Source organism: Chaetodon trifascialis, chromosome 19 (assembly GCF_039877785.1).
Source record: "Chaetodon trifascialis isolate fChaTrf1 chromosome 19, fChaTrf1.hap1, whole genome shotgun sequence".
Classification (NCBI taxonomy): domain Eukaryota; kingdom Metazoa; phylum Chordata; class Actinopteri; order Chaetodontiformes; family Chaetodontidae; genus Chaetodon; species Chaetodon trifascialis.
The window spans coordinates 5429648-5455096 of NC_092074.1; the positions used below are offsets into that span (position 1 = coordinate 5429648).

General features: G+C 41.1%; 1 protein-coding gene across 1 annotated transcript in view; it reads left to right on the forward strand.

Moving 5' to 3' along the window:
• Positions 1-8366: 8366 nt before the first annotated feature.
• The window catches only part of tnfrsf21 (tumor necrosis factor receptor superfamily, member 21), a 44313-nt gene continuing 27230 nt past the window's right edge, over positions 8367-25449 (forward strand). Inside the window, exons 1-2 of the mRNA XM_070987743.1 lie at positions 8367-8745; positions 18290-19001. Of these exons, the coding sequence (XP_070843844.1) occupies positions 8719-8745; positions 18290-19001 (739 nt within the window). The 5' untranslated portion in view covers positions 8367-8718. The remainder of the gene's footprint in view (positions 8746-18289; positions 19002-25449) is intronic.

The following is a 25449-nucleotide window of genomic DNA, read 5'->3' on the forward strand; positions in this document are numbered from 1 at the left end:
TACATTAATTACATAATGTCCTACATGATATATGTGCATTTTATGTAATATGCACACAATATAAAAAAAAAACAATACAGTACTATGAATGAAAAGGAAGCAGAGTGCATGCAGGCTTACACATTGTTGGTCAAGGTGAGAACCAAAGCTGTTATTCCTGTCACCAACCTCACCACCTCATCTTTTCTCATGTGTTGAAAGGCCTGGAGCAGACAAAGAAAAAAACTGTCATATCTATTCAGTTTTAATTCACAATCTCCCTGTATTCTTGCCCCAACATAGTGTCAAAGGCTCAGTTGCCGGTTGTCTGATGACAAAATTTCTTCCATATTCTTGCTCGACTCTTTTAATTTCACTCCTTTCTCTCTCTCTCTCTCTCTCTCTCTCTCTCTCTCTCTGTCTTTCTTTGTGTGTGTGTGTGTGTGTTTCTGATTTAAATCCATTTTGATTGAACGAGTTTTGGCAGTGCCATAAATGGTTTGGCATCAAAGGACACAATAGGATCTTTCCCATCTGCTGAGTGACAACATGCTATTTGAAACATTCAAACCGCACCCCAAGCAAAGCGACTGTGGGAAAGGGAATGAAGTGAAAACTCATAAAACAATCATATGGCTCACCCCGTGTCAAAATGTGTCTGTTACAAACCATAAAAAAAGTCAGAGGGGACTTACTTTCAAACATGGCTTCAATGATTCTGATATATTCATTTTGACTTCCAATAGCAAGATTTTGTTTTTCATATTAGATTTATAAATCACACAGAGAAAAATAGCTTGGACTGCAGCAGTGACGAGGCCCTTTCTGTGGCGGTGTAACATAAAAAGCGGCTGCTGTCAATTACCCAGCTTATCTCTATAAAACCAGAGAATGAACTGTTAAAAAGGAAGTAGTTGAGGGCAAATTCAAACTGACAGGATCCATCTAAGCAAAATGTCAACAACCTTTCAAAACAAAAACTCTATGCAAATCTTTGACCACATAAATACTGTACACACGCGTACACACACACACACACACACACACACACACACACACACACAGCGTGGTTCATTGTTGGCCGATTTGAATAACATGCAGTGGAAGCCTGGCTGTCAAAGTGGATCATGGGAACCACAACAGTCCTCATTAACTCTCATTAATCCAAACATCTGTGCTTTCTGCAGTCCATTTATTGTCCACATTTATGCATTTATTCCCAAAGTTTGGAGATCAATAGAGGCACATTGCCTTTATTTTATAGCTACTTCATTTTATGGGTCTGCAATTTTCTAATAAGTTCCTTGGAGTTTCCAAAAAAAAAAGAACTGTGTAGTTCTCTATTAATCGAAGGCAAAATAGAGACAATTTACAACTGGTACTCTTCTAATTATTGATTCCGAACAACTATCAATTAATAATGACTGGTTATTTATTTGTCTTTAAATAGACCAATTCTTTCAAAGAAATTCTTATTTTCCTCAGAATTAGTACCAAATTAAATGGGCCTATTTCCATACATGGCTCAGCAGCAACTGTTTCAGTGTGAAAAGCTGTTTTCACCTTTGAGAAAGGGCACCTTCCCCCAACACCTCCAATGACGCAGATCAGTGCCCAGCAGTGATAAGGAGCAGTTCCCAGTTATCAGTGTTGGTAGCTCCTATAGGAATATTGTCAAATTAGAGTTCGGACTTAATCACCTTTCCAATGCCGACGCAGAGATGAGAATTGTAACAGATGTCATAGGGCTCAATTACCCGCACACACATGTTCTAGTCATGACCTTCCTTATCCGACTATTGGTCAGCAGTTTTAAAGACCCTGTCACAATCACTAACCTAAATGTACAACATTACACATATCCAGCCGTCTTTGGCACATTGACTACGGACCAACAGATCAATAAGAACGAAGACTTTAAAGCATTCATTCCTGCCCACAGGAAGGTTCTGTTCCGCTGGATCTTCCCTAAACCACTGAACACCTCCTGATGGATGAGTGATCTTATGCTCCATTTAAATCTTGAAAAGATCAAATTCACACTCAATCCAAGAACCACTTTTACTTCGTCCTGTTATGTCTTATCTCAACTAGCTAAACTCCTTCCCTGATAATTCACGAGTGTGAAACATTTTATTTACTCTCTCTGAAACCTCACCCCTCACTCAGAAACAAACACCACATTATTTCATTTCACATTTGTTTGACGCTCACTTGCTCACGAACATCTACAGATGCAGATGATAACAAAGGTTTATATTTAAACATTTATGCTGCAGTGTAACACCCTGACAAAAAATCCACCTGTCCTGTTTTACTGCATCAATGTTCCAAAAACACCTGTTGCTCAACATAACTCGGCTTCATTGCTGCATCTAGAGCCACCTTGTGGGTAAAATGTGTAACTGCAGACAGTCCTATTTGTCAGCTCATGCATCAGTCTGTATCATACACAGTATATAACAGCTTAGAGTATATGTCAGAGCAAACAGAGACATTTAAATATTCAGAAACGCTTAACTTTAAGCCCCCTTTATGGCTTATAATGACATAGTTGTGAGAATATATTGGTGTTTATTAATGTATTTGTCGATAACTCCTCCAGGGGGCTGCTGTAAACAGGTAATGAATGAGTCAGTAAAACATTTTCATTGGAGAAGATAGAATTACTAACATACTGTAAATGAAAAAACACTTAAAATGTCCTTAAAGATACATACAACTACATTCTAGGGAGTTATAACCATGCATTAAATGTTGTTTTATACAGCTTGCAAATGCTTAGTAGAGGGATTTGTAAAGTGTTCCTGAGTATTCAGTATTATTGCAAATTATATCATACTGTATGTAATAGGATGTGAATTTATAAAGTGACTGTTTTTCTGTTTGTTTGTTTTGTTTTTTGTTTTTTTCCCATCAAAGGAGGGTAATCATCAAATGTATGTAGAAATTATTATTATTATTATTATTATTATTATTATTATTATTATTATTATTATTATTATTATTATTATTACCCAATTAATGCAGTAACTGACCAGCCTGTTGTAAAGTTTGGTGCTGCATTAAAGTGTAATTACAAAGAGAGTCCAGTAGAGGTCAGGCTAACCCTGGTATTGTTTGGATGCATTATTAACTTGAGGAACAAGTTTTTTCTCTCACTTATTTTGACTTATTTGAAAGATCCATGCTCAGCCCCTGAAATTCTGTAAAAGTATCATATCCATAAGAACCGAGAATATAATACAGTATTTTTTTCTTGTTCTGGTAAAAAAAAATAAAAATAACAGAACTCCTTTATTGTAAATGCTGTTTTTGCTTCAATCAAACTATGACTTCAGACTTAAACATGGGCCTGATGCATACATTCCTCTGTTGAAAAATTGCAAAAATTGAGATAATGATGTTACACCTAGCAATTTGAATCCATCCCAAACCAAATTAGGAAGTCCTCCATTTCTCAGACATGTTCCATGTGGCAGCCTGTACCTATAAATTAAGTGTTTTCCCATGTTGACACAAGCCTGCCCAAAGCTAACATTTCGAGCTACCCCAAAAGCACAGAGGGAAATCTGTGCCACCCACTAACACTGTGACGAGTGTGTTCGTCTGTGTAATGAAGCACCACGCAGATGTTAAGTCATAATGTAGATTTAGTTTCTATTGTAAGCTTTCATATAAACTCTCTTTTTCCAACAAAGATGGCTAATCTTTTGTACCATCTACCACTTGTGGCAGAAATGTCTCTCTTTGGACACCTTTAGGCCTCATGTGTTGGACACTTGGGTTTGAGATCGGTCTGTTACCGGGAGACTCCGCTTGGCAGCTGCCTTAAAACCCCAACATGGTTCCATTGAGGAGCTTCACTTTGGTTGCCTGAGAAAGAGTCAAGCATTTACTACAAGACATGGAAAGAACTGAGCTCACACCCAAACCTCTGAGGGATCCTTCTTCACAAGCTTCATGCGTGGCAACTTAGAATTCAGCTACAGCAAAATGAACATTTGGCTATAGTATATGGAATGAAATGCATCAACAATGGGGCTTTTATGGAGCATATTTTTAGAGATATATAGAGTGAGACAAGTAAACTAAACTGTCAGCCAAAAGACTTACAGCATCAATAAACATCTAACTACAGATGTGTATTGAAATAGTGAAAGACAGACAGAAAGAGGAAATGTATCAGTCTTATTAACATCCAGTGGGAGCATCAGTCACTCCAAATGCAAATACACCAGCAGGTTTCTGGCACTGAGACGTGTGCCTGAGGCCTGTAATGGGTATAAACAATGAACATTTTCACAACAGACCTGAGTGAGAACTGTGTGATTACAGCAGACCCCCAACAGAGATGTGGCATGAAGATGAACATGTAACAATGGAAAGCTGCTCGACTATTTGCCTTTCCACCTTCAGAGCCGGTATGTACATACGTCTGCACGCCTCTGAACACAAGAGTATTGAAAATGTACCTGGGATGGGGTGGAAAAGGGTTAAAAGTTAATTAGCTTTGAGTCATAACAGGTTTGACATTCTCCAACATAATGCTAACAGGCTCATAGTGGTCTCATCTGCAGGGGTAAATGCCATTGAATTAGCATTTGAAAGCATACGCAGTTAGCAGCAGTATCAGTATCATTCTGTCAGCCTGTCTCCTCCTGTGTGTGTGCGTGTGTGCGTGTGTGTGTGTGTGTGTGTGTGTGTGTGTGTGTGTGTGTGTGTGTGTGTGTGTGTGTGTGTGTGTGTGTCTGAAAACTAATCCTTTCATCCCAGTTAAACCAGAATGAAGACAACGCTGAACCATGCCTAACATAGGGAGGTGCTGACAGAGACATTTTAGTCCATTTTAAAGATCCCCTCCAGACATGTTTAAAGACATATGAAATAGTCATTGAATAATAGTTTGTGTCTAATACAGGTTTTCCACAAAAGTTCAATTATCTGGTATTATCATTGAAATGAAATGAAAATATTCTTCATTTCAAAAGTTTAACTCCTGGAGACAAGTTTTCTCCTGCAGTCACACTCCTACAGTGTGGAAGTTGTATGCTGGACCATGATTGGCTGAGATTGGTGATCACAGAGGAACCTTCCAACACGCTCTGCATATACATCATTCTGCACAGTGAAGCCAGACATTGAAGAGAAGTCATAATATGGAAAAGAGGGGCTTGAAATAATTTCAGGAAGGATGCTTGTCAATATGCGTAACAGTGAGTGGAAAGCTCATTTTAAAGGTCTGTTTTTTAAAACTTGGGTCTTATATTCATAGTTTTGACCATTGTTTCTTTCAGTTATGATAACATGATAACAACGTGCTTATAATGGCTGAGATCTGGGAACACAGGACCCCCAGAACAAAGCTGGACAGAGCAAAAAACACAACCAGTCAGATTATCAGACATGTTGTGCACAAGACAACATCTTAGATGATGAAAACCACCTTAACTGGAGGATTGTTTGTGTGACCTGCACAGTGTGTGCCTCGCCTGGTCCGCCTTGTTTTTACCAATTTTTGTCGGTGTTGATAGTAGATGCATGCATGCTTTAAGGGCTTGAGCTTGTGTGTGTGAAAGCATATAAACACACACTTCCTCAAACACACAGCCCAAGCCTCTTTTACCCATAATAGCCTGTTCTTTTGTCTATATAAGGCAACTTCACCTAGTTACTGCAGTCTGAGGATATGTGTGGCCCTGCAGCACTCAGGCTGTTTGGCCCACTGAACGTCAGCTCAGCTCTGCAGCATGAGTGAGCAGCAGCGTTGGCCAGCACATACAGTACAGTACGTGTGATGTATCACTCTCGAACCTGCTCCTGGGGGTCACTCTTTCTTTCACTCTCTTTTCAGTCATGCATTTCTATACTAAGGCCTACGATCAAAGGAACATTGCGTGCATTTCCCCTTAATCTCCCCTCATCCGACAGTCGCTGACTCACTTATGCTCAGTTCTTCCCCCACCAGCAAAAGTGAAGTGGCACGTTTCATCCCTTTATCTCCCCCTCCCCCTCACTGCTCCGTGTCCACTCACTCACGTTCCATGTGCAGGGCAGATGGTGCTCCAGTCTTTTATCAGCTGCTGTTATTTGCAGTAACGTCTGAGGCTACAAGCACACCAGCTTGTGTGTACGCAGACTGTTTACTAATGGCCTGCCTAACGGGCCAACACACTGCATGCGTTGTGTCTGGATATCTCAACAGCAGGACAGTAACTGGATAGATGACGGGTTGACTGCTCCGAACAGATGACCCAAGCTGCTTAAGCCTCCATGTTTGCTCCACTGACACATATGGGCCTGTGGCTGTCGCACAGTTGGTGCTTGATCGCATGAAGATAGCTGAGCCCAGTAGAAACCTGGGCCAGTGTCTGGTTTGAGCAACTACAACTAGGTGGTTACAGGAATAGTTTGACATTTTGGGAGATATTCTTACTCGCTTTCTTGCTGAGAAGATCAGTAAAACTCTGACTTCTCATGTTCATCTTGTCTGCTAAATGTGAAGCTGGAACAAGGAGATGGAGAAGCATAAATAGAGTAAATAATGTGAGCAAACCGAAACAGCCAGCTTGGCTCTGTCCGAAGACAACACAAATCTGCTACCGGCACCTCTAAATAATTCACTAATTAACATGAACAGGTTCAATTACATAACAGGTGGACGGTGCACCTGGCCGAGACGCAGTTCCAGCAAATAACATCTGAGCGGAAATTGCTTTTTCACGCTTTGTACAGATTGAAATAACAATATCTTGCATGTCCAAGTGTGGCTAGCAGTTAGTATTTGCTTCCAGTCTTTATGCTAAGCTAACTCAACCCACTGCAGATTTAATGATCAGAAATGGAAGCGGTCTCAATCTTAAGGCTAGTTCACTTCATCTGTGCTGCACACACACACAACAAAAATCTCTTCCAGACACAATGATCTCCTTTCCACAGTAGAAATGAACATTTGCTCGGAACAAAAAGGCTGCTAAATTATTCATATGTTGAGCATTACTAAGCACTTTCTAAAAAACAGCTAAATACACAAAGAATGCCCTCATGCTGCAACAGGAGAAGCTGGATGACTGTCTAGCATAATGGAATGGCTCCATCATGTCATCCAGGGAGGGTTGAATCAGGGGTGCTGCCCTTCCATCCCCTCCTAGGAAATGTAACAACTATTCACAGATGGCCTCAGGTGGCAACTCCATCGACTGTGGATTAGACTTGCCCTTAATTGACTCCAATGACCCCAAGAACTGCCGTTACGCAGTGCTGTTGCCTGCATTTAAAGGGGTAATCCAATGAAACTAAACTGCATCTTTAATGCGCTGCACAGTGAATGCAGTTTTTACAGCACTATCCCTTTTTCTGTTTACTTACGGATCCTCCTCAGACCTGGAGGTGTTGTGTTGAAACATCACCAAATAAAACTTAAGAGAGCTCTACAGCAGTGAGCTGAGTGTTTGTGGATATGAATATGACTAATCTATGATTTTGATATCAGGGGCTGAACAGGAAGACACTGGAATATGAAAAAGGAGTTCTTATTTACCCAATGAGACAAGATAAAGCAAATTTGATTATTGAGTAAATGTGGCCCTAAAAGAGGTCAATAAGACACAAGTGAACTCCAAATACAGCCAGCTGAACTGCAAGAGAACAGAGTGACTTAACTGATGACACATGAAGGGACCATACTGTATATATTGGACGGACAAACCATTTAAGAGACATGAGACAAGTAGCCTACTGTAAGGTAGGGACCTTACAGTAGGCTCGTGTAAACAGGATAGTCTTCTTTGACCACACCCTACAAAATAAAAAATGCCATATAAACAAACCTGAAATCTACTTCACTGTACACAGCATGGAATATTTGGCTTGTCAGGGAGATATTTAAGAAGTTGGAAATATCTTCCAAACAACAGTAACTTCTTTTCAAACTTTTTCTTTTCCTTCTTTGTTATTAGCTGGCATATTTCTGAACCACAATCTGTAATGATTTCCTGAGAGGCACAGACTGTAACTTGTGCAGTGCTGTACCATCACAAACACAGTTAGATGGGAAACAATTAGTTAATTAATCAATTAGTTGATCAACAGAAAACTAACAGGCAATCAGTAATCAAGTATGTACTGATTGTAACACACACACACACACACACACACACACACACACACACACACACACACACACACACACACACACACACACACACACACACACACACACACACAGAGGACATGTCACGCTGGGCTTCAACATGGGTTACCTGTGAGATATATCAGCCCTCCAGGAACAGAAGGGGTTCAACACACGTGCATGGCTTTTGAGCAGCTGCGATTGGCTGCGACGCGTCGCTTCTCCCGCCCCTCTGTGTCTACGTCATCGCGGCAGTGTCCGCGGCGCTCTGCGGCGCTGAAAGAGAGCCGCACTGCTCACTGACAAGCCTGGACAGGGCGAGGCGGCGATCCCAGTGCGGCCCTCATCCATCATCGCTATGGGAATTACCACAGCGTTCTTTCTGAATCAAGCCCTGATCCCGTACTATCTGAAACCGGTCCACCTGGAGACACGGACTATAAAACACTGCAGTTGAGACTGTCGCTGCACCACAGCCCGGATCAGCTTCTCTCCTCCAGCAAGCTGAGGAGGAGGATGAGAAACATCTAGAGATGAGAAGTGTTTCTCCCGCAGACAACTTGGACAAGGTTTGCTCGATCCTCATCTGTGTGTTCTAAACCAGGACCATGCCTGCCATGTGTGTGTCCGCAGTGGTGAGTCCATCACATTTTATTCAGCCTGCTTGTTTTTATTCTTTATTCTAAGGACTCCTCCAGCAGGTTCTCCACTTAAAGGGACAGTGCCTGTTTTTTTCGTCCCAGACTGAACTTCAAATCAAGTATCCCGAATCATTTCCAACTTTGACTCCTAGATTAACTTAAAAAATGGTACTTTTCTGTCTTTAGATTTAACAACTCACCAGTGTGTCACTCCATCCTCTGAGAGTGAACAATACAGAAGAGTCTCCAGGGGAAGGATGGAGAAAGAAAGGGCACCCAGCAGTCTATTGTTTACTCCATTAGACTCTGGAAATGTCAGTTAACTGACTCTTGTCTCTTGACTGTCAAAGACAAGGTTTGATTAAACAAAGAAAATTTCTAATGACATCATTGTGAGCTCTAAGAGTATTGCTTTAATGGAAAGTGAGAATTTTATCATCATCATCATAACTTAAATGTTGAGGCTGGATGGATGTTTTTGTTTTTGTGCCAGTAATCATGACCGCAGACAGGATTCCCCTTATTGACATGGTGGAGGAGTTCTTTTGTTGTGCCTGTGATGCGTTGAATATATGTGTTCGACACTGTATGTGTTGGCTCAGTAGCTGCTGGAGCTCTCATCCTCAGTGAGTCAGCTGAGGCTCCAGCACAAAGACTTAGCCTTTGTCTCCTCACAGAGCAGGACGGCTGCTGTCGAGCTGGTGATGTTGACTTTTTCAACACAAAGCCAGTTCTGTCTGTTGTCGCTGTTGTCAGTGTTACGCAGACATCCAGTTCACTTTTAATGACTTTTTTAAATGGAATTCAGAGGATTGAGTTTGATGTGTTTTGGTATTAAGACAGGATAATGATAAAAAAAAGGACATAATCAAGGTGTCTGTTTTTATTCAATCAAGTGAATAAATGGTTGTTAAGTATGCAAAAAGCTTAACTATGTGGGATTATTTTAACTTTTAATGAAACAAGAGCCACACATTCATTTTTACAAATTTAGGACTTGACTTTTTCAAACAAGAAATATGTATAGATTTCTAAAAAAAAAAAAAAAATAAATAAATAATTAAAATTTGACAACAGTTTAGTAGAAGTAGCTGTGCAGAGACTTATGTGCCTATACAAACACCCAATGTAACAACTAAATTTGGTCTCATCGACTGTCTCTTCCCAAAGGGTCCAAGCTAAGTATGTGCTTTCAGGTCAGGTTCGCAGCATGTTGCTGCAAAAAGCTTTGGGCTTTGGTCAGATTTTGGTTTGTATGTTCATATATGATAGAGGTTATAAAGATGTTTTTGTATTTGCTCTCTTTGACTCTGCCAACTGTCCACTGTCATGTGTTCCAAGTGGATGTAGAAAGCCCACTGAAAACAGGGAAAGGGACATAGTGCAGCCAAGATAATGGTTAGTTCTAGATGAAATAAAGGAAAATACAGCCTTCTGTTTAGGCTTTGGGGCTCAAATTTGAAAGTATGGGTCTCATATTCAGGCCTTTTCTATAGAAGACACTTATGAGGAGCACCTGCGCTTTTCCCTAAAGGCACACTTGGACAATGAAGGCTTTTATTGTTTATCATGTAATTTTCAATGTTGGAAGAATCTACTCCCAGCTTTATTACCCTGCTTGAAGCATATTTGTGGCAAAGCTCCAAAAGTATTCTAGTATTAAGCGACAGCATATCCCGAACACGGTCAAACACTTCAAAGAAAATTAAGGATTAAAAGTGAAAGCTGGTTCTCCCCAGCAGCCACTTTATATGACACGAAAAACCCAAGTAACTTCAGTGACATCACTTAAATCATATCTGAAGTGACATAAAACCGCCCGCATTGCCACTAAACACTAATTGGCTGCATAATTTGAATTTCTAATATTTTTAAAAGGGTCAGAACCCTCTTTGAACACATTACTATTTCGTCTGTCCCTTACATTTATGGCTCCTATCACTTTGCAAATGCACAACAAAGAGGTTCTGTCCAAAGCATGAACCCAAGACTACAGAGACTAATGTTTGGAAGTTATATTTGCAGAAAGGACGAGCTCAGTTCTCCTCAGTGCTGCCTGCTTCAGTGCTCTGAGCTCAAACGTCTACACAAACAATCATTGCTGGCTATTGTGAGTGATGAATTCAGCACGACTGAATCCAAACAGAGTCCCTTTCTCAGAGCTGAAATGAGCAGCGGCTCGGTGCAGGATGGCATGAGGACACACAGGTGTTGCTGTGTGGGTGAAACTCTGTGTGTGTGTCGAGGGAGGGGGGGGCCAGTGAGTAAATGCATGCAGGAGTGCAAGTGTGTGTGTGTGTTTGTGGTGGGCCCTGCTTTAATTGGATAGTAATTACAACTTAATGTCTGCCACACACACACAAACACAAACATCCCACCCACATCCAAGTGTATGTATGCACACACCTCATTATGTAACACACGTGGCCCAACACACACAAAGACACACACACTAGCCTAAACAGTAGATTGATTGTCTTCTGTCCGGACCCACCGTGTTCAGTTAATTAAGTCATTCGTGAAAACCTACAACATTTCTAAAGGAATTACAATATGGAGACATCTGAGGCTCCTCTTGGACCTGCTTCCTGCTCTGCGCTACAGTGTGTTGCTGCTAAGCATGAATCAAAAGTCTTGTCACACAGTGAGACTGAGCTGTGGCGGTGCTGTCCTGTCTCGCAGACAGACAGCTCTTCCTGGATGTTGACAGGCTGTTTTTGGTGGCACGCGGCCTGTCTGTCCACGTGCAGGTTCACTGCTTATTTTAGGATGTTGTAAAGAAATATACAGACACTCAAAGGTGCCGCCGTCCATATCAAGTTGCGAATGGGTGGGTTCTTTTGCCCTTTGTGTGGTAGTCAGGAGGACACTGCATGGTCCAAGCCGAAATTTTAGGCACTCATTAGAAGTGCTGCATGGAGTATTGTAAAATCAGTGTCAGTAGGAGTCAACGGGAGGCTCACAGTGTTTCCAGCTCACACCGAGCTGCAGGTGTCAGAAGGTCTCACAATAGCAGAGGGGAGAAAGAATGAATACACAAAAAAGTCATGATTCCGCAGTTTCAATAGCAGTATGCATTTACCCATTTATCTTTTAGAGAGGTTAAAAAGAAAACTTAATTTGATGGGAAATGAGATTCTTGAGTTTTTTTTTAAATTCCTACCAATGGGTAAATTGATTGTAATTTCTGATTGTAAAATGTGCTTCATTTAAGACTCTACAAAAACAGAAATAGGAATTTGAGAATTGGGTCATGTTAGCTTGATTGACAGGTAGTCCTGTTCATCACTTTGAGTTGTGGTGGTTATTAATTCTTCATCCCACCTCACCTCTACCCAGACTGGACTCTAAATTTGCTGAAATTTGAATAGTTTACTTCAAATACTCGGAAAAGCGGCAAAACACAGAGTCCTGCCAGAAACTGATGTCATATGTTTTTGTGCAACAATTCCACCATCATGAGACATTTGCTGTTCTAATAAGATATGGCATCAATAATACATCAGTGTTAAAAAAACGCTCAAGGCAACACATGCACACAACCCAAAAGGAGAGACATGCTGTTGGTGCACATTATATGTGTGATTCAGAGTAAACACACCTGTATCAGTGCTGCCTCATTCACTGCTACATAAACTGACTTTGCTGCTCTCTGACTCTCAGAGCAGTCCAAACACACACTGTCTGATACGTGTAGCGCAGGCAGCCCATCACATGCCCAATGTGCAGACTGACAGTTTATGCTCGTGCACAAAAACAGGGAAGTGAAACAAGGTTCAGGGTTAGCTGCCTGTCACCTTAAAAAATGTTTAACCTATCAGTTCTGCTCCTGCTTCAATTCCTCCAAGCTAACCTGGTCCTGGGCGTGTCTCTGGATGGCCTGTTGGAGGTGGAATTACAGGGTGTCCTGCTCAGCTTGTCAGCCAGCAGGCAGGGAGTCACAGAGTCCGGGGGGTTAAAGCACTTGGTTCCTTGAGTGTGTGTGTGTGTGTGTGTGTGTGTGTGTGTGTGTGTGTGTGTGTGTGTGTGTGTGTGTTGTGGGTGGATGTGCTCAACAGGAACCTGCTCTGCAGTGGTGCAGTGGTGCCACGCTGGTGCCTATATGATGTAAACAAGAGCTGCCTGACCAGCGACTCCACCCTCAGATCTCTCTCTTCACCCTGTGTTCTGTCTTTTACTCTGTTAGTAAGTTACAGAGGCATCAGGTGAAAAGTTTCCTGTGACCCCCCCCCCCCCCCCCCCCCCCCCCACACACACACACACATTTTCCACTAACAGACTAAGCAAAAGCAAAGTCCTTGGCATTGGGTTGCACCAGCTAATCATAAATAGATCCTGAGTAATACTAGTTATTTTCAAATGAAAGATTATGCCATTGGTTTACAGCATTCACAATATATTGATTGTTTCAGTAATCAGTCATTTGTAACTTAGCTAAGAAACAGCATCTGCAGCTTCATCCCAAACCGACAAATAATGAACATTTGATATTGAGGGGGAGAATTTTATCGATCGACCGCTGTCTAAACTAAGGTTTTCTCCCCTATCTGATTGGTTTTAGGGGAACTGCAGTAATTTAGCATTGCACTTACATAACTTTGTGGCACTCAAGAGACACAAGAGACAGATTTCAAGAAAGACTGGTCCAATCTGAAGCAGAAGAGGCTGAGATTTCCTGACTTCTGCTGTGTTCACACATCATATACAATGGAAGGTAGAGATGGAAAGATATCTATGTTCACCATGTTTGACACATCAGTTACAACTTGTTGATGTGAACGCTATTTACATGCTGTAATCTCATAATTACAGTAACTACAATCTGACATGAACGTGGTATTAGTCTCTAGCTCTAGTCAAGCTCTAGAAACTCTGTATCCTATATTTCCCATAATGCAGCTTAAAAGCATTTCTTTATTGCTCCTTGTTACTGCACTTGGTTTATGAGCCTTATCAAGACACTTTGTGTCCTGCTGTCTGACTGGCTCCGGCCTGTGCACGAGGCACATGATGTAGTTTATGGGCAGTGCGGCAAGACATAGAGACAAAGTTGGCATAATAAGAGGAAGGCTGGCAGCGCTGAGACTGAAATTGATCCATGCATTGCTGAGAGGCAGAGGTAGCTGTGCAGAAAGACTTCAGACAGTGCCTGTTGTCTGTGTGTGTGTGCACATATGTGTGTGTGTGTGTGTGTGTGTGTGTGTGTGTGTGTGTGTGTGTGTGTGTGTGCGTGTGTGTGTGTGTGTGTGTAGGTGTGTGTGTGTGTGTGTGCAAGCAGGAATGCACTGACAAAGTGCCAGCACTGCACTTTGTTTCCTCTTCTGCTTTTTGTGTCTTTGTTGGCATTTTATTTTCCTAATGGCAAACTGGAAATGCAGTTACACAAGACCGGTTGTTTGTGTGTGTCTGAGAGGGAAGGATGCTCACAGAGACTGAAGAAAGACACATGCTGACCAGACATGAGCATCTGTTTTCTGCCATTAGCTGACTGCACCCTTTGCCTGACAAGTTTAATAGCAGCCGTGGAAGTGATATCCTCGTTGGTTTAGAACTGTAGCTGCAGACAGAATTGGGTCCTTTACACTCACCTTCCATTGGTGGTCCTGTCCTCCATTAGCTTAGCTATGTTATAGTGGAGGGTAGACTCAGCGTAGACAGCTGTTTGCTAAAATATTTCCAGTGACATGAATCATTATGGCTTATAAACACTGTGCAAAGTAACAATAAATTAGTGTAACTTAAATATTGACATGGCACTGTGTCATTAATAATTAACATCCATGTGTAGGGTTGCAGAGGATGGGTTTCTTGGTTACTGTTGCTAAGCTGCTAACATTACACACAAGTCCAGCTGGTCAATATGTAACTAAACAACACTTTAAACTAGTGTTGTTTCAATGTAGCCTGTGCTGGGTAAAACCAAATCTGTGGTATTAAATGGACAGATCACTCAAGTGAGATGGAATATGTTAACTGGTGGGTTTCAGGAACCTGGCAGGCAGATTGTGAACACAGCGAGCTGTTTCCCCCTGCTTTCAGTTGATGCTAAATTAAGCGAACCACCTGCTGGCTGTAGCTTCATATTTAGCAGACATGAGGCTGGTATCCTCTTGCACCTCCTCTCATCACCAATTTAATAACTGGATGAGGCCCAAACTTGTGTCTGACCCTTGAACAACTTATCAAAATATATTTCAGTTATTTGTGAGACTGCATTGGGTGAAGCTCCCCCGGAAGAAGATAACAACACCTAAATTAAGTTCACTGCTTATTGAGTCTAGTAGGGCAACTCAGAATATAGATTATGGCCCATGGTTGAGCTTAATTAATAATTAAATTAAATAACATTTACTACTCATTCATTTTAAATAATTGCCTTACTTCCAAGACCAACTCACCCTGTTTTACCTCAAACACTCTTGAGTTGAGTTTTCCAGTTATAGGCACAAATATGTTGTGAGATGCTGATGGTAATGTGTGTGCACAACGTGCAGCCTCGATGTAACGTGCTGTGCGTTCATGAAGTTGCACATGTAGAAGTAGGTTTAAGTCACTAAAAAACAGTTATTAAGCTGTTTTCTCTTGACTCTTAGGAGATGCTTGCTATTTTTTAAAGAGATCTCTTCCCCAGAAGAGGAGAAATCAGCACCGTAGGTAACGGCATGGAAGGCATGAGCGTCCTATACTAAGCAATCAGAAAGTTTCTGTTTAATACCACAGCATACCTTCTCCTCCACAGCCTCGCATTAAATAGTGAGTGATACACCTCAATTATGGTAATGTTCAGGGCATGCTGTTCTAATGATAAAATTCTACAAACAAGCAGAAAGAGCTGGGGGGTACCATCCTTTGTCCTGAAACCAGCAGAATGTTCCCATTTACTGTGGCGTGTGTTCTCTACACTTTGAACGTTGATGTGAATGAATGCATTGACGCACTGACGCAACTGAGTTATGAGCAGCATGTCCAGAACATGCGCTGATGTTTATGGATGAGGCTCTGGGAATGAAGACAAAGAGCTGAATGGGTGGTGCGGTGAAAGGGCAAAGGAGCGGTGAAAGAAAGGACAGCTCTATTCTTACTAGCACTAATCATGACATGAGTTTGTCCTGCTTTGACTGTTTGGATAAGAGAAGTTTGTGGGAAATGTCTTTTTGGATCCTGCTTTCCTTCTTCATGTCTTGAAAATGTATTAATCCACCATCGAACAGGATCTCCAGATAACTGGAATACATCAAACACACTATATTGGTATGACTCTAAAGCTTTTGTTCAGTGGGAGATTTAGATCAGTGCTCATGGATGACCAACATTCACATGCGTCATCAGCAAAATTCTCCCCTGAGTGCATCACTTCAAACCCACCAGTCTGTTTGTTCTGCACACACACACACACACACACACACACACACACACACACACACACACACACACACACACACACACACACACACACTGATCCACACTTTGTCTGACTTGGGTCCATTCTTGTCTGTGTTTCTCTCTTACCATCTGTCATGGTGTGCTTTTATACAGCTTCCCAGCTTTTTTGGAATCACGGTTATATGCTGCAGTGAATGTACATCAAGTTTCAGACATCTTCCTTTTTAAGATGTTTGATGGTGATATGATGTTAGTTTTGGCTTTTCGAGCTGGCCATTGTATCAGATCAGGCAGTCAAAGAGTCATAAAGTCATGGCAGACTACACGTTAGAGCTTCAAGTACATTGGTGATTGTTGCAGTCCGACTTTCGCCTGCTGCTCGTAAAACACAGTTTTCACCACCAACCAGAACAATTCATGTTCACTAGGTGGCCTTTTTTTTCCCTTTCACTTTGGTAGCAACATATATAATGGGTGTAGAGGTCGATGTCACACCCAAGGGTGATATTCAGATGGACACAGGTTCACTGAAATGAAAGAAAAATCATTTGCGATAATTTTTGCAATAAGTCTACAACAAAGCGTCTTAAATATATAATAAATCTCAATATGCAGAATCAACATTACAATTAGCGATGTCTGTTACACTTTTCCCAAAATAACACAAACATGCATATTCCAGTATATTTTAGTTGTAAATGAAAAAGCTCTTCAATAAACTTCTTTAAAGACACAATGTCTAGAATCTCGACATTTCTGACTTTGGCGCCACGAAGTGGCAGGATTAAAAGAGAACGTTAAAGTGTTTCTGCAAACCAAAACTTTAACACATATGTTGCATGCATGGCTTAAAGTAGTTGAGACAAAACACAGGATTAACACAAGGATTGTAAGCGAAGGCCCTGGTTTAAACTGTGCCATAATAACTACATAGTAAAGCTCTGTCAACACTCAAGCATTACTGGAAACAGTCCTCCATCAGTCAGGCTGCCTGATGTTATTGCTCTGACATGACTCAGTCCCTTTGTGTGTGTGTGTGTGTGTGTGTGTGTGTGTGTGTGTGTGTGTGTGTAAACTTAGACATGTGTGGGTTATTCCCCTAAACACAGTGAGCTGTCTGCTTCCCAGCAGAGGTGAGAGGGAAGCCTGGAAAACAGAAAACAAACAAACAAAAAAACCCCAGGAAAAATAAAATATCAGTTGTGGTTGTAAAGTGATCGTGCCCTGTGAGGTGCTCAGCTTACGAGGAGCAGGATGAGTCAGGGGTGTGAGGAAAATTCAATTTCGCTGGATTAAAATGGGTTTCTGAAAGAGACATTTCCCTACACATCTCATCAAAGTAACCTCAGTGTACAAAGGCATATTAAAAATGAGTTTGGGCAAACAGAGTGAACAGGCTCAGTTAGGCTGAGAAGGGGAGCTTTTGGTCTTTCTGTCTGTTCCTCGGTGAAGCCAGCTGTCCATCTGTCTGTCAGTCCATCTGTCTGTCCACCCTATCCAGCCATCCCTCCAACCAATTTGATCAAGAACAAGATACAATGTCTTAACAAATTGTTGTCATCTTGCTATTAAAACTGGATATTTGGGAATATTGGGGGGGATTATAGATAAACGTTTCTTAACAGCCATTTCTTAGACCATTCTACAAGTGCATTAACGTTTTACACAAGATAACTGATGGCCACTTTTCTGTGATATTTGCAGAACTATTGGTAGAACCATTTGTAAATGTCAACATTTTTGACCTATACATTATTCTAGAAGGAGAACAATAATGAGTTCCAGCTTTTTGCCAGCACCAAATGGCAGGCCAATGCTAAATTCAGACAAACACAGTTAGCAACTAGCTATATTTCCATCAGAAGTTGGTAGAGACCAAAAACATAACCCAATGGAGAGTGAACTTAGATTCATCAGGTGACCCAAATCAAGTAACTGATAATGTTGCTCTGTAACAGCTGGATGTTTGCCATCAACTTAAAAGGTGACGATATGTCAATGTTGTATTCAAAACTTGTTTCTGCTGCCCCCAAGTGGCCCAAAAAATTCAGTTACTGCAGGGTTAAGGTATTGTTGGGTGTAATAAACATGTCTTCAAATACTATTGCCAGTGTTTAGTTTTATCTTTAACATCCACTCTTTCTTCTCTTCTTAGCTCTTGTATACAGTGCTGGTTGAGATCTCAGCCCGGGTTCTGACCACAAGCAGCCCAGCTGACCAGCCCCTTCTCTCTCCCCGCCACTATCAGCACACTGACCCCGATTCTGGCACCCAGCTGGTCTGCGACAAGTGCCCCGCAGGCACCTACGTGTCCGTCCACTGCTCCCCGACAGCCGTGAGGGAGTGTAGCCCCTGCCCTGAAGGCACCTTCACGAGGGGTGAAAACGGGGTCCAGCAATGCCATCGCTGTCGGGCTCCATGTCCTGCAGGACTCATTGAGAAAGCGTCCTGCACGGCCACCCAGGACCGTCTCTGCACATGTCCTCCCAATAGCTTCTTGTCAGGGGATGGTGGCACAGGGTGTAAGCCCTACTCACTGTGCCCTCCAGGGACCAGAGTGAAGAAGCGGGGCAGTGAAACAGAGGACGTGGTCTGTAAGCCGTGCACCAGGGGGACTTTCTCAGGTGTGGAGTCCAGCGCAGTGAAGTGCCGAACTCACACAGACTGCCAAGCTCAAGGGCTGGTGCTGCTCACACCAGGGACTAGAGATACAGATAATGTCTGTGGACCCCCTTCTACAGCCCCCTCTTCCTCATCATCAGTCCCTACAACCACCCCACAGGTGCCTACACAGACTGTGCTTCTACAGGAACCCATGACTTCTTCATCCTATCCATCATCATCACTGACTGGACCTGCACACAAAGGTGAGAGCAGAGACCCTGTTTCTTCTCCTTTATTTCCAATATAGCTAATTTTGGCATATTTGCATTTTGAGTATGTTAATTACTGTGAACATTGTTTCAAATGGCTTTTCAGATGTCAAGTGGCGTATTACTCCTTGTGACTTGTAAAAATGAAATTAGCCCCTGAAAGGGCTGAATTAGTCTAGTAAGAGTCAGCTTAAGTATGGATGTACTTTCTCGTTAATTTCAGTTGCAACCCCACATTTAAACATTTTGGAAAATAGGCTTATTCTACCAGAACGTGTATTGACATTTCATCCAGTTTTAAAGACACATTTTAAGTTACAGTTTAACATTCTGGTTGTGTTTACCTGCCGTACATGTTTTACAAGGCAAAAGATTTTAGTAATCTGCTTTTTGGATCTTCAGTTAAGCTTAGCTGCCAATTGGATGTGGCTGACTGGACTGCTTGAGCTGCTGATAGCAGAGCTAGGTTGTTATTAGCCTGGCAGCAAGGCTACCTGGTCACCTTTACAGATGATTTTAAGCAATTTTTACATTTTACTCTGCCTGGTTGAGGGTCTTTAAGGATACATGTCTGCAGTTTAAATGGACTTTACTCAACCCTCCAATCATGGATTTTCACCTGAGAAACTGGACTGCTACATGGCTTGTTGTGGGTCTCATCAGTGATGACCATAGCTGATAAAATTTCTAATATTAAGACTGAGTTCTCTTCCATTGCAAGTCTTATAAGTGATCTCCTCCAGCGGCAGTCACTGCTCCAAGAGTGTTTGGCCTCCTTGGAACTGTCAGATGCTGGCAGCATTCTATCAGCTCTTGGAGAAAAGGTAGCGAAATGGTAAACACTGAGAAATCTTGCCTCCCCTCTTGGATACACATGGATCTGATGAACGTGGCATCACTAATGACCAAGGCTACCACGCCCCAACTTCTATGCACTGCAGTAGGAGTTAGTAGATAGCATTCCTTCCCTACCTCTACCTGAGATCATCGCTCTGGAGAGGTGGCCTAGGAGTCCACTGTCCCACCCCAGGAAGCATCCCTGGCTCTCGTGCTTATCAACCTCCACACAGCAATAGTATATGTTGGAACTGATGATGTCATGTCTAGGTGATCAACCAACAGGACATTGAATCACACAATCTAAAGTCTGGCAAAAACTGTGTAAAGTCTGGCCTATCCCTACTCTTTATACTTTCAACTCTTACTCTTTCCTAATCTTTGAACATTTTAGTCGTCTTTTTAGTTGACACCAGTTGCTGTAAAATTTCTGTTTGGCAGCAAGGTGTTATTTCATCAGCAATTTTGATGATTTCTGCACAAAGTAGGACTTCTACAAATTGGACAACATTCATCTAAATAAGAAAGGAACAAAGCTGCTTGTTTCTAATTTTATCCATTTTATAGCTTTGAATTCTCTCTGACACACACCTCAGCATGACCCTTTCCACACTTCTCCTCAGAAAAGCCTGTTTTACTACAGTGAGCATCCTGCTGGCCTTTTCTGTGATTTTAAAAGCACTCTTCCTGTTGTGACCAGCATAAGAAGGATTAAGTGCTCAGCAAGTCATCTTTCTCACCGTATGGTCACACCATCTAATCTCATTCACATTCTCTGCCAACACACGACTCCCCCATGCCAAAGTGCCAAATACATGCAGAACAAGGCCACTAATGTAAAATCTCTGGTACAGGTAGAAGTCATTTGTTTGTAATGATTGCATTTTATCTCAAGATCTGGACATTTTTCTGATAATAGAATCAACCTGAGGATGCTCCTTGAAGCTTGGGTAGGGGAGGGTGGGGGTAGGTGTTTTCTTCAGAAAAAATATGTCTTTCTTTCAGTAGTATTCCAGCAGAAAACCCAGTGTCAGTGCTTTCTAATGTACAGCCCCCACAAAAAAAATCTTTTGCCATCAAAAATGAATTCTAAGAGCTACAATCAATAATCCTATCTAGATATAACATGGTTTTAATTCTAAGTGTATTTGTTTTTAATATTCATGTCCGCTGCACCTCTGACAAATGTATCTCTTTCACTGACTCGGCCCACTCATTGTCAGGACCATACTCTTGGTTGCGTTTTATCTTATGCTTTAAGATGGTTTTACCTCCTTATTTAAGCAGCTTGCAGTTACAGTCTAGAGCAGTGGTTTTCAAAGTGGGGGCCGCCAGGGGGCGCTAGGGGGGCCTCAGAAAATTAGAGGGAAGTTAAGAAAAAAAAGAAAAAAAGCAGAACATGTTAGTTAATAATATTCTTATGCTAAACAAATGTAATAATTATTGAATAGTGAACACACACACAATTGAGAGAGGTTTGATTTCTTTTGTTCTGTTCTTGTCTGTCAACAGTTTGTTGAAAAGTTCATTATTCAGTGGGAATATAATACAGTGTTTAAAACATGTTCGTTAATATTCTTATGCTAAACAAATGTAATAATTATTGAATAGTGAATAAAAGTAAGAAAATCATTCTAAAAGTTGATGTTTCTTTACATATTTTGTAGCATTGTTGGTGGGTTTGTAAAGGGGGTCGCCGGCTAGAAGCTAATGCTGTTTGGGGGGGCCATGGCATGGAAAAGTCTGGGAACCCCTGGTCTAGAGTTCTTGATTCTATCCTGCAAATAATTTTAGGAAAGCTTTTAACACTATCTCTTGTGAGGTAGAGCCCTCATTATCAGTGGCTGAGCATCTAAAAAAAATCAATATCATCTGCAAATGTACCCTTGATGAAAATGCACCATTTAAAACCAGAAAAACTAAACACGTGTGGATAAATGAAATCTTTGTACTCTAAAACATATATTCTTAAAAATTGTTGTAAAAAAGCTAGTCCTTAAACTTTTTAAATCAAAGAATCTTCCTCATTATTACCTCACCCATAGATCCCTCATCAGTTTGTTTACCCGCTAGACCTAACACTTGTTCTCTTTGTTCTGTTCAGCCCTGTTTCTCAACCTACACCTTTAGAAATTATTAACAGAATGAACCCGTCCTCCTGTCCTCTGGACATTGTCCCTACTTGATATTTTAAAAAAGTTTTTAACACAATTTGTATTTTGTCCTGAACATTTTAGCTTCCTATTCTGTGGTACTGTGCACCACTATTTCAGAAATCATCTTGTTCAACCCCTGACACCTGGGCTAAATTCAAATTGCTCTAATAATTTTAGACCTATCTCTAACCTTTTTCCACCAAAGTCCTGGGAATGATCGTTCTATATCAGACTCGAGCCTAAATTTTGGGGTTCCTCAGGGTTTGGGCCTTGGTCCAATTCTGTTTACCATTTCCATGCTGCTGTTGGGACATCTCAGAAGATCACACAACATCAGTTTCCATTTTTATGCAGATGATACAGAAATTTAACTTGCATCAATTAAAATTTTTTTAACTTATGTCTCGAGGACATTTAGAAATGGATGGCTCAAAATTTCCTCCAGCTAGACTACCAGCCCATTCTCAAACTTAACATACACAAACACCCAAACTCAGTCACAATTGCATTTTAGTCTGGATGTTCTATTCAGCTCTATTATGGCAGAGGGGACAAAACTCCTGCTGTGAACAGCAGGACAGCAAGCGGGATTTTAACAAATGGTAGAAAACTAGAGCACATTACACCGATCCTCTCATCCAGTTTTAGTGCTTATTCTGTGATTCTCGTTCTCATTGTTCTTAGGATTGACACCTTCGTTTGAAAGCACTTTGTGAAACTTTTTTTTGGAAATGTGCTATGTAAAGTTTATTATTGTTATTATTATTACTATTATTACTAACTTTCTTTCTGGGTGTAAATACGAAGAATCGATTAGCTAAGCTTAACTGAAAGAGCACATGCAGGGAGAAACACCTAGTTCAAAAATGCACATGCTCATTTAAAGATGACTAATTACCATCATGTTTCTAATTTTTTAAAAAGAGATGTAAAAATGCCAATTTGCGCTTTTCAAGGTTTCGTCCTTTAAGACAAAAACAATTAATCCATTCACCCAATACTTTTGTGCAGCTCCAGCCAAAGTGTGGGTTCCTACCCTTATTTCATGGAGAAATAGTGACAACACATAACAATAAAATAACCCCTAAAAGAAAAAATGGCAGGTTCATACTATTGTTTGTGTACAGATTGAACAAAGACATTATGAATCTAGCTATAGTTCTGATAAAAGCATTTTTTTAGCTGCTTACCTCTTTCTCAAATCTTCAGAGCTAAAGATGTTTTAGATGATTTTTATGTTGTTTTTTTTTTCACGTTAAGATTTTTGTGTGGAGTCACACGTCTTGTGCATAATTGCTAAACTTGTTGTTACAGCACCATTACATCAATGACACACAGGTTTTTTCTTGTGGGAATTCCTGCAATGAAGGAGATTCGTGGGCATGGAAACAAACTGGTGGCAGCTCCCTATCTCAGGAATGTTACTATTTGTGGTCAGGAGGAGTTATGGGTATTTCTGTTTTCTCCGTCACCTTCCTTTTTTCTTTCTCCCTCTCACCTTACCTTGAGATCAGAGAATATGAAAAATACCACCCTTTTCTTTTGTCCCCCTCTTCTCAGTCTGACCTCATCCCATGTCACCTCTTTCTGTTTTTACATCAGTCCTGTCTCAGTCAGTCAGCCAGTCATTTCTCACAGTCCACCATCCATAGCCAGTATACCCCTCCTCCCCATGTAGACACCCACATCCATAATACTGACACCACTGTTTGTGTTGGCATTGGATCAATGGATTCTCAGCCAGTTAATTTGACCCTGTCTGTGCTGTAAGGGGAGAGTGGGGGTGGGCGGGTGTGGGTGTTATGCACTCAAGACTGTTATTTTTCATCGGCCTTTTACTGCCAGTGGAGAGGATGGGAAGGACTGCCCTGGAAAAGGAGCAGAGAAAGAGTTGTAGAGCACCAAATGTCTAAATGTCTTTACTCAACAATAACAGCGGTGATTAAGGCCTTACTGTATTCACTATATGTCACTTAATATAATTCACTAGACGTAAAGAGGCTTTGAAACAGCATCACAAATCTCCTAGCAACCACAGATGCCCAGAAAAGAATTTGCTGTGAATGTTTAACTATATATATAAACTGGGTCCAAAAAATGAGATACCAGTACCTTGAAAATGACTTAACTGGACTGGAGACAGCACAATGCTGGTAAAGACACATTTATCATGACTAAGGGTGGAGAAACTGGTGTGTTGATGTCAGCACAGATAGAAAAAGAGAGAACAGACCTTTATTCTTCATCGGTGACTTTTTGTTTCAAAGTATGTTGATACTTGGAATGATAAAATTGCACTTAAGAAAAGTATAGCAGAGAAGTATAGTATAAAGAGAGATAATCCCTTGGTCAAACTTGCACATTACATAGTTTAAGGTACTGAGATTATCAGCATTCAATATGAGAATATCATCTTTGTGAATCTTTAGTTACTGTGTATTTAGACACCTTCATATTACTTGTAGAATATAGTAATATATAGTAATATAGTAATATATACACAATCACTGTTGCTTAAAGGCTGAGGATTTCCACTGCAGCTGATTGATCCATTCATTAAATCCCCTGAAGTCTTCTGTGCTACTCTAAAAAGTTGACTTTATATGTTAGACTTCTTGCTGCCAGCCAAAACATGAGCCTAAATTTAGGGATTAGACCTGCACCTGTGTACCTGTCTGCTGATAAGAGGATGAGCGGGATTAACACGCATCCAAGTGACAATCCTAAAAAGCAGCAGCCCATTTGTGAGCTCATCATTATAAAACACCAATCCCATTAGCAGCAGTACACAGGCAGAGAGAGAGCAGCAGAGCAGTGGCAGCAGTCATATCAATAATCAATAGAGGTTAATGACGCACTGATATCGACTGACCATTACAGTTTGTTCCCATGCCTGAATAACACTGTCCCTGCTGTTATTTATGTCAAACAGAACAATCCCATTTGTTCTTTTCATTTCAACAGTCGACAGATTGATGTGGTTGTGAAACCCATTTGACCAAACTCTTAATTCTCCTTCTGAAGTTTTTTTCAAATTATTCCTGCAATTGAAGCCAAAGTCTGATCAGATTTGCCCTAGCTTAAGCTTAATCGAGCAGACTGTGGGATGAGCAATGCAGAGCTCATCTGCTGTGAGATTACGAGGTGGAGCACAGCTCAGCCTCAGTGTGGTGGAAGGAGTGAAGGCAGGTCGTACTTTGTTTGCAGCTGACAGAATGCACCAACATTTCCGCTGATGATTTAGAGTGATGCTAACACACACACTCTAATCAAATACCTCTCCAGAAGATAATTCATTTCAATCCTGGCTCACTTGGTTTCACAAAATTCTACATATTGTGGAAATTCTTCATATTAGAGTTTCACAAAGAGAGAGTTGTCATTCAGGAATTTAATGCAATAGTCAATCTGTCATTTGCAAATGGATCCTGAGCTTGTTAGGCTGAGGG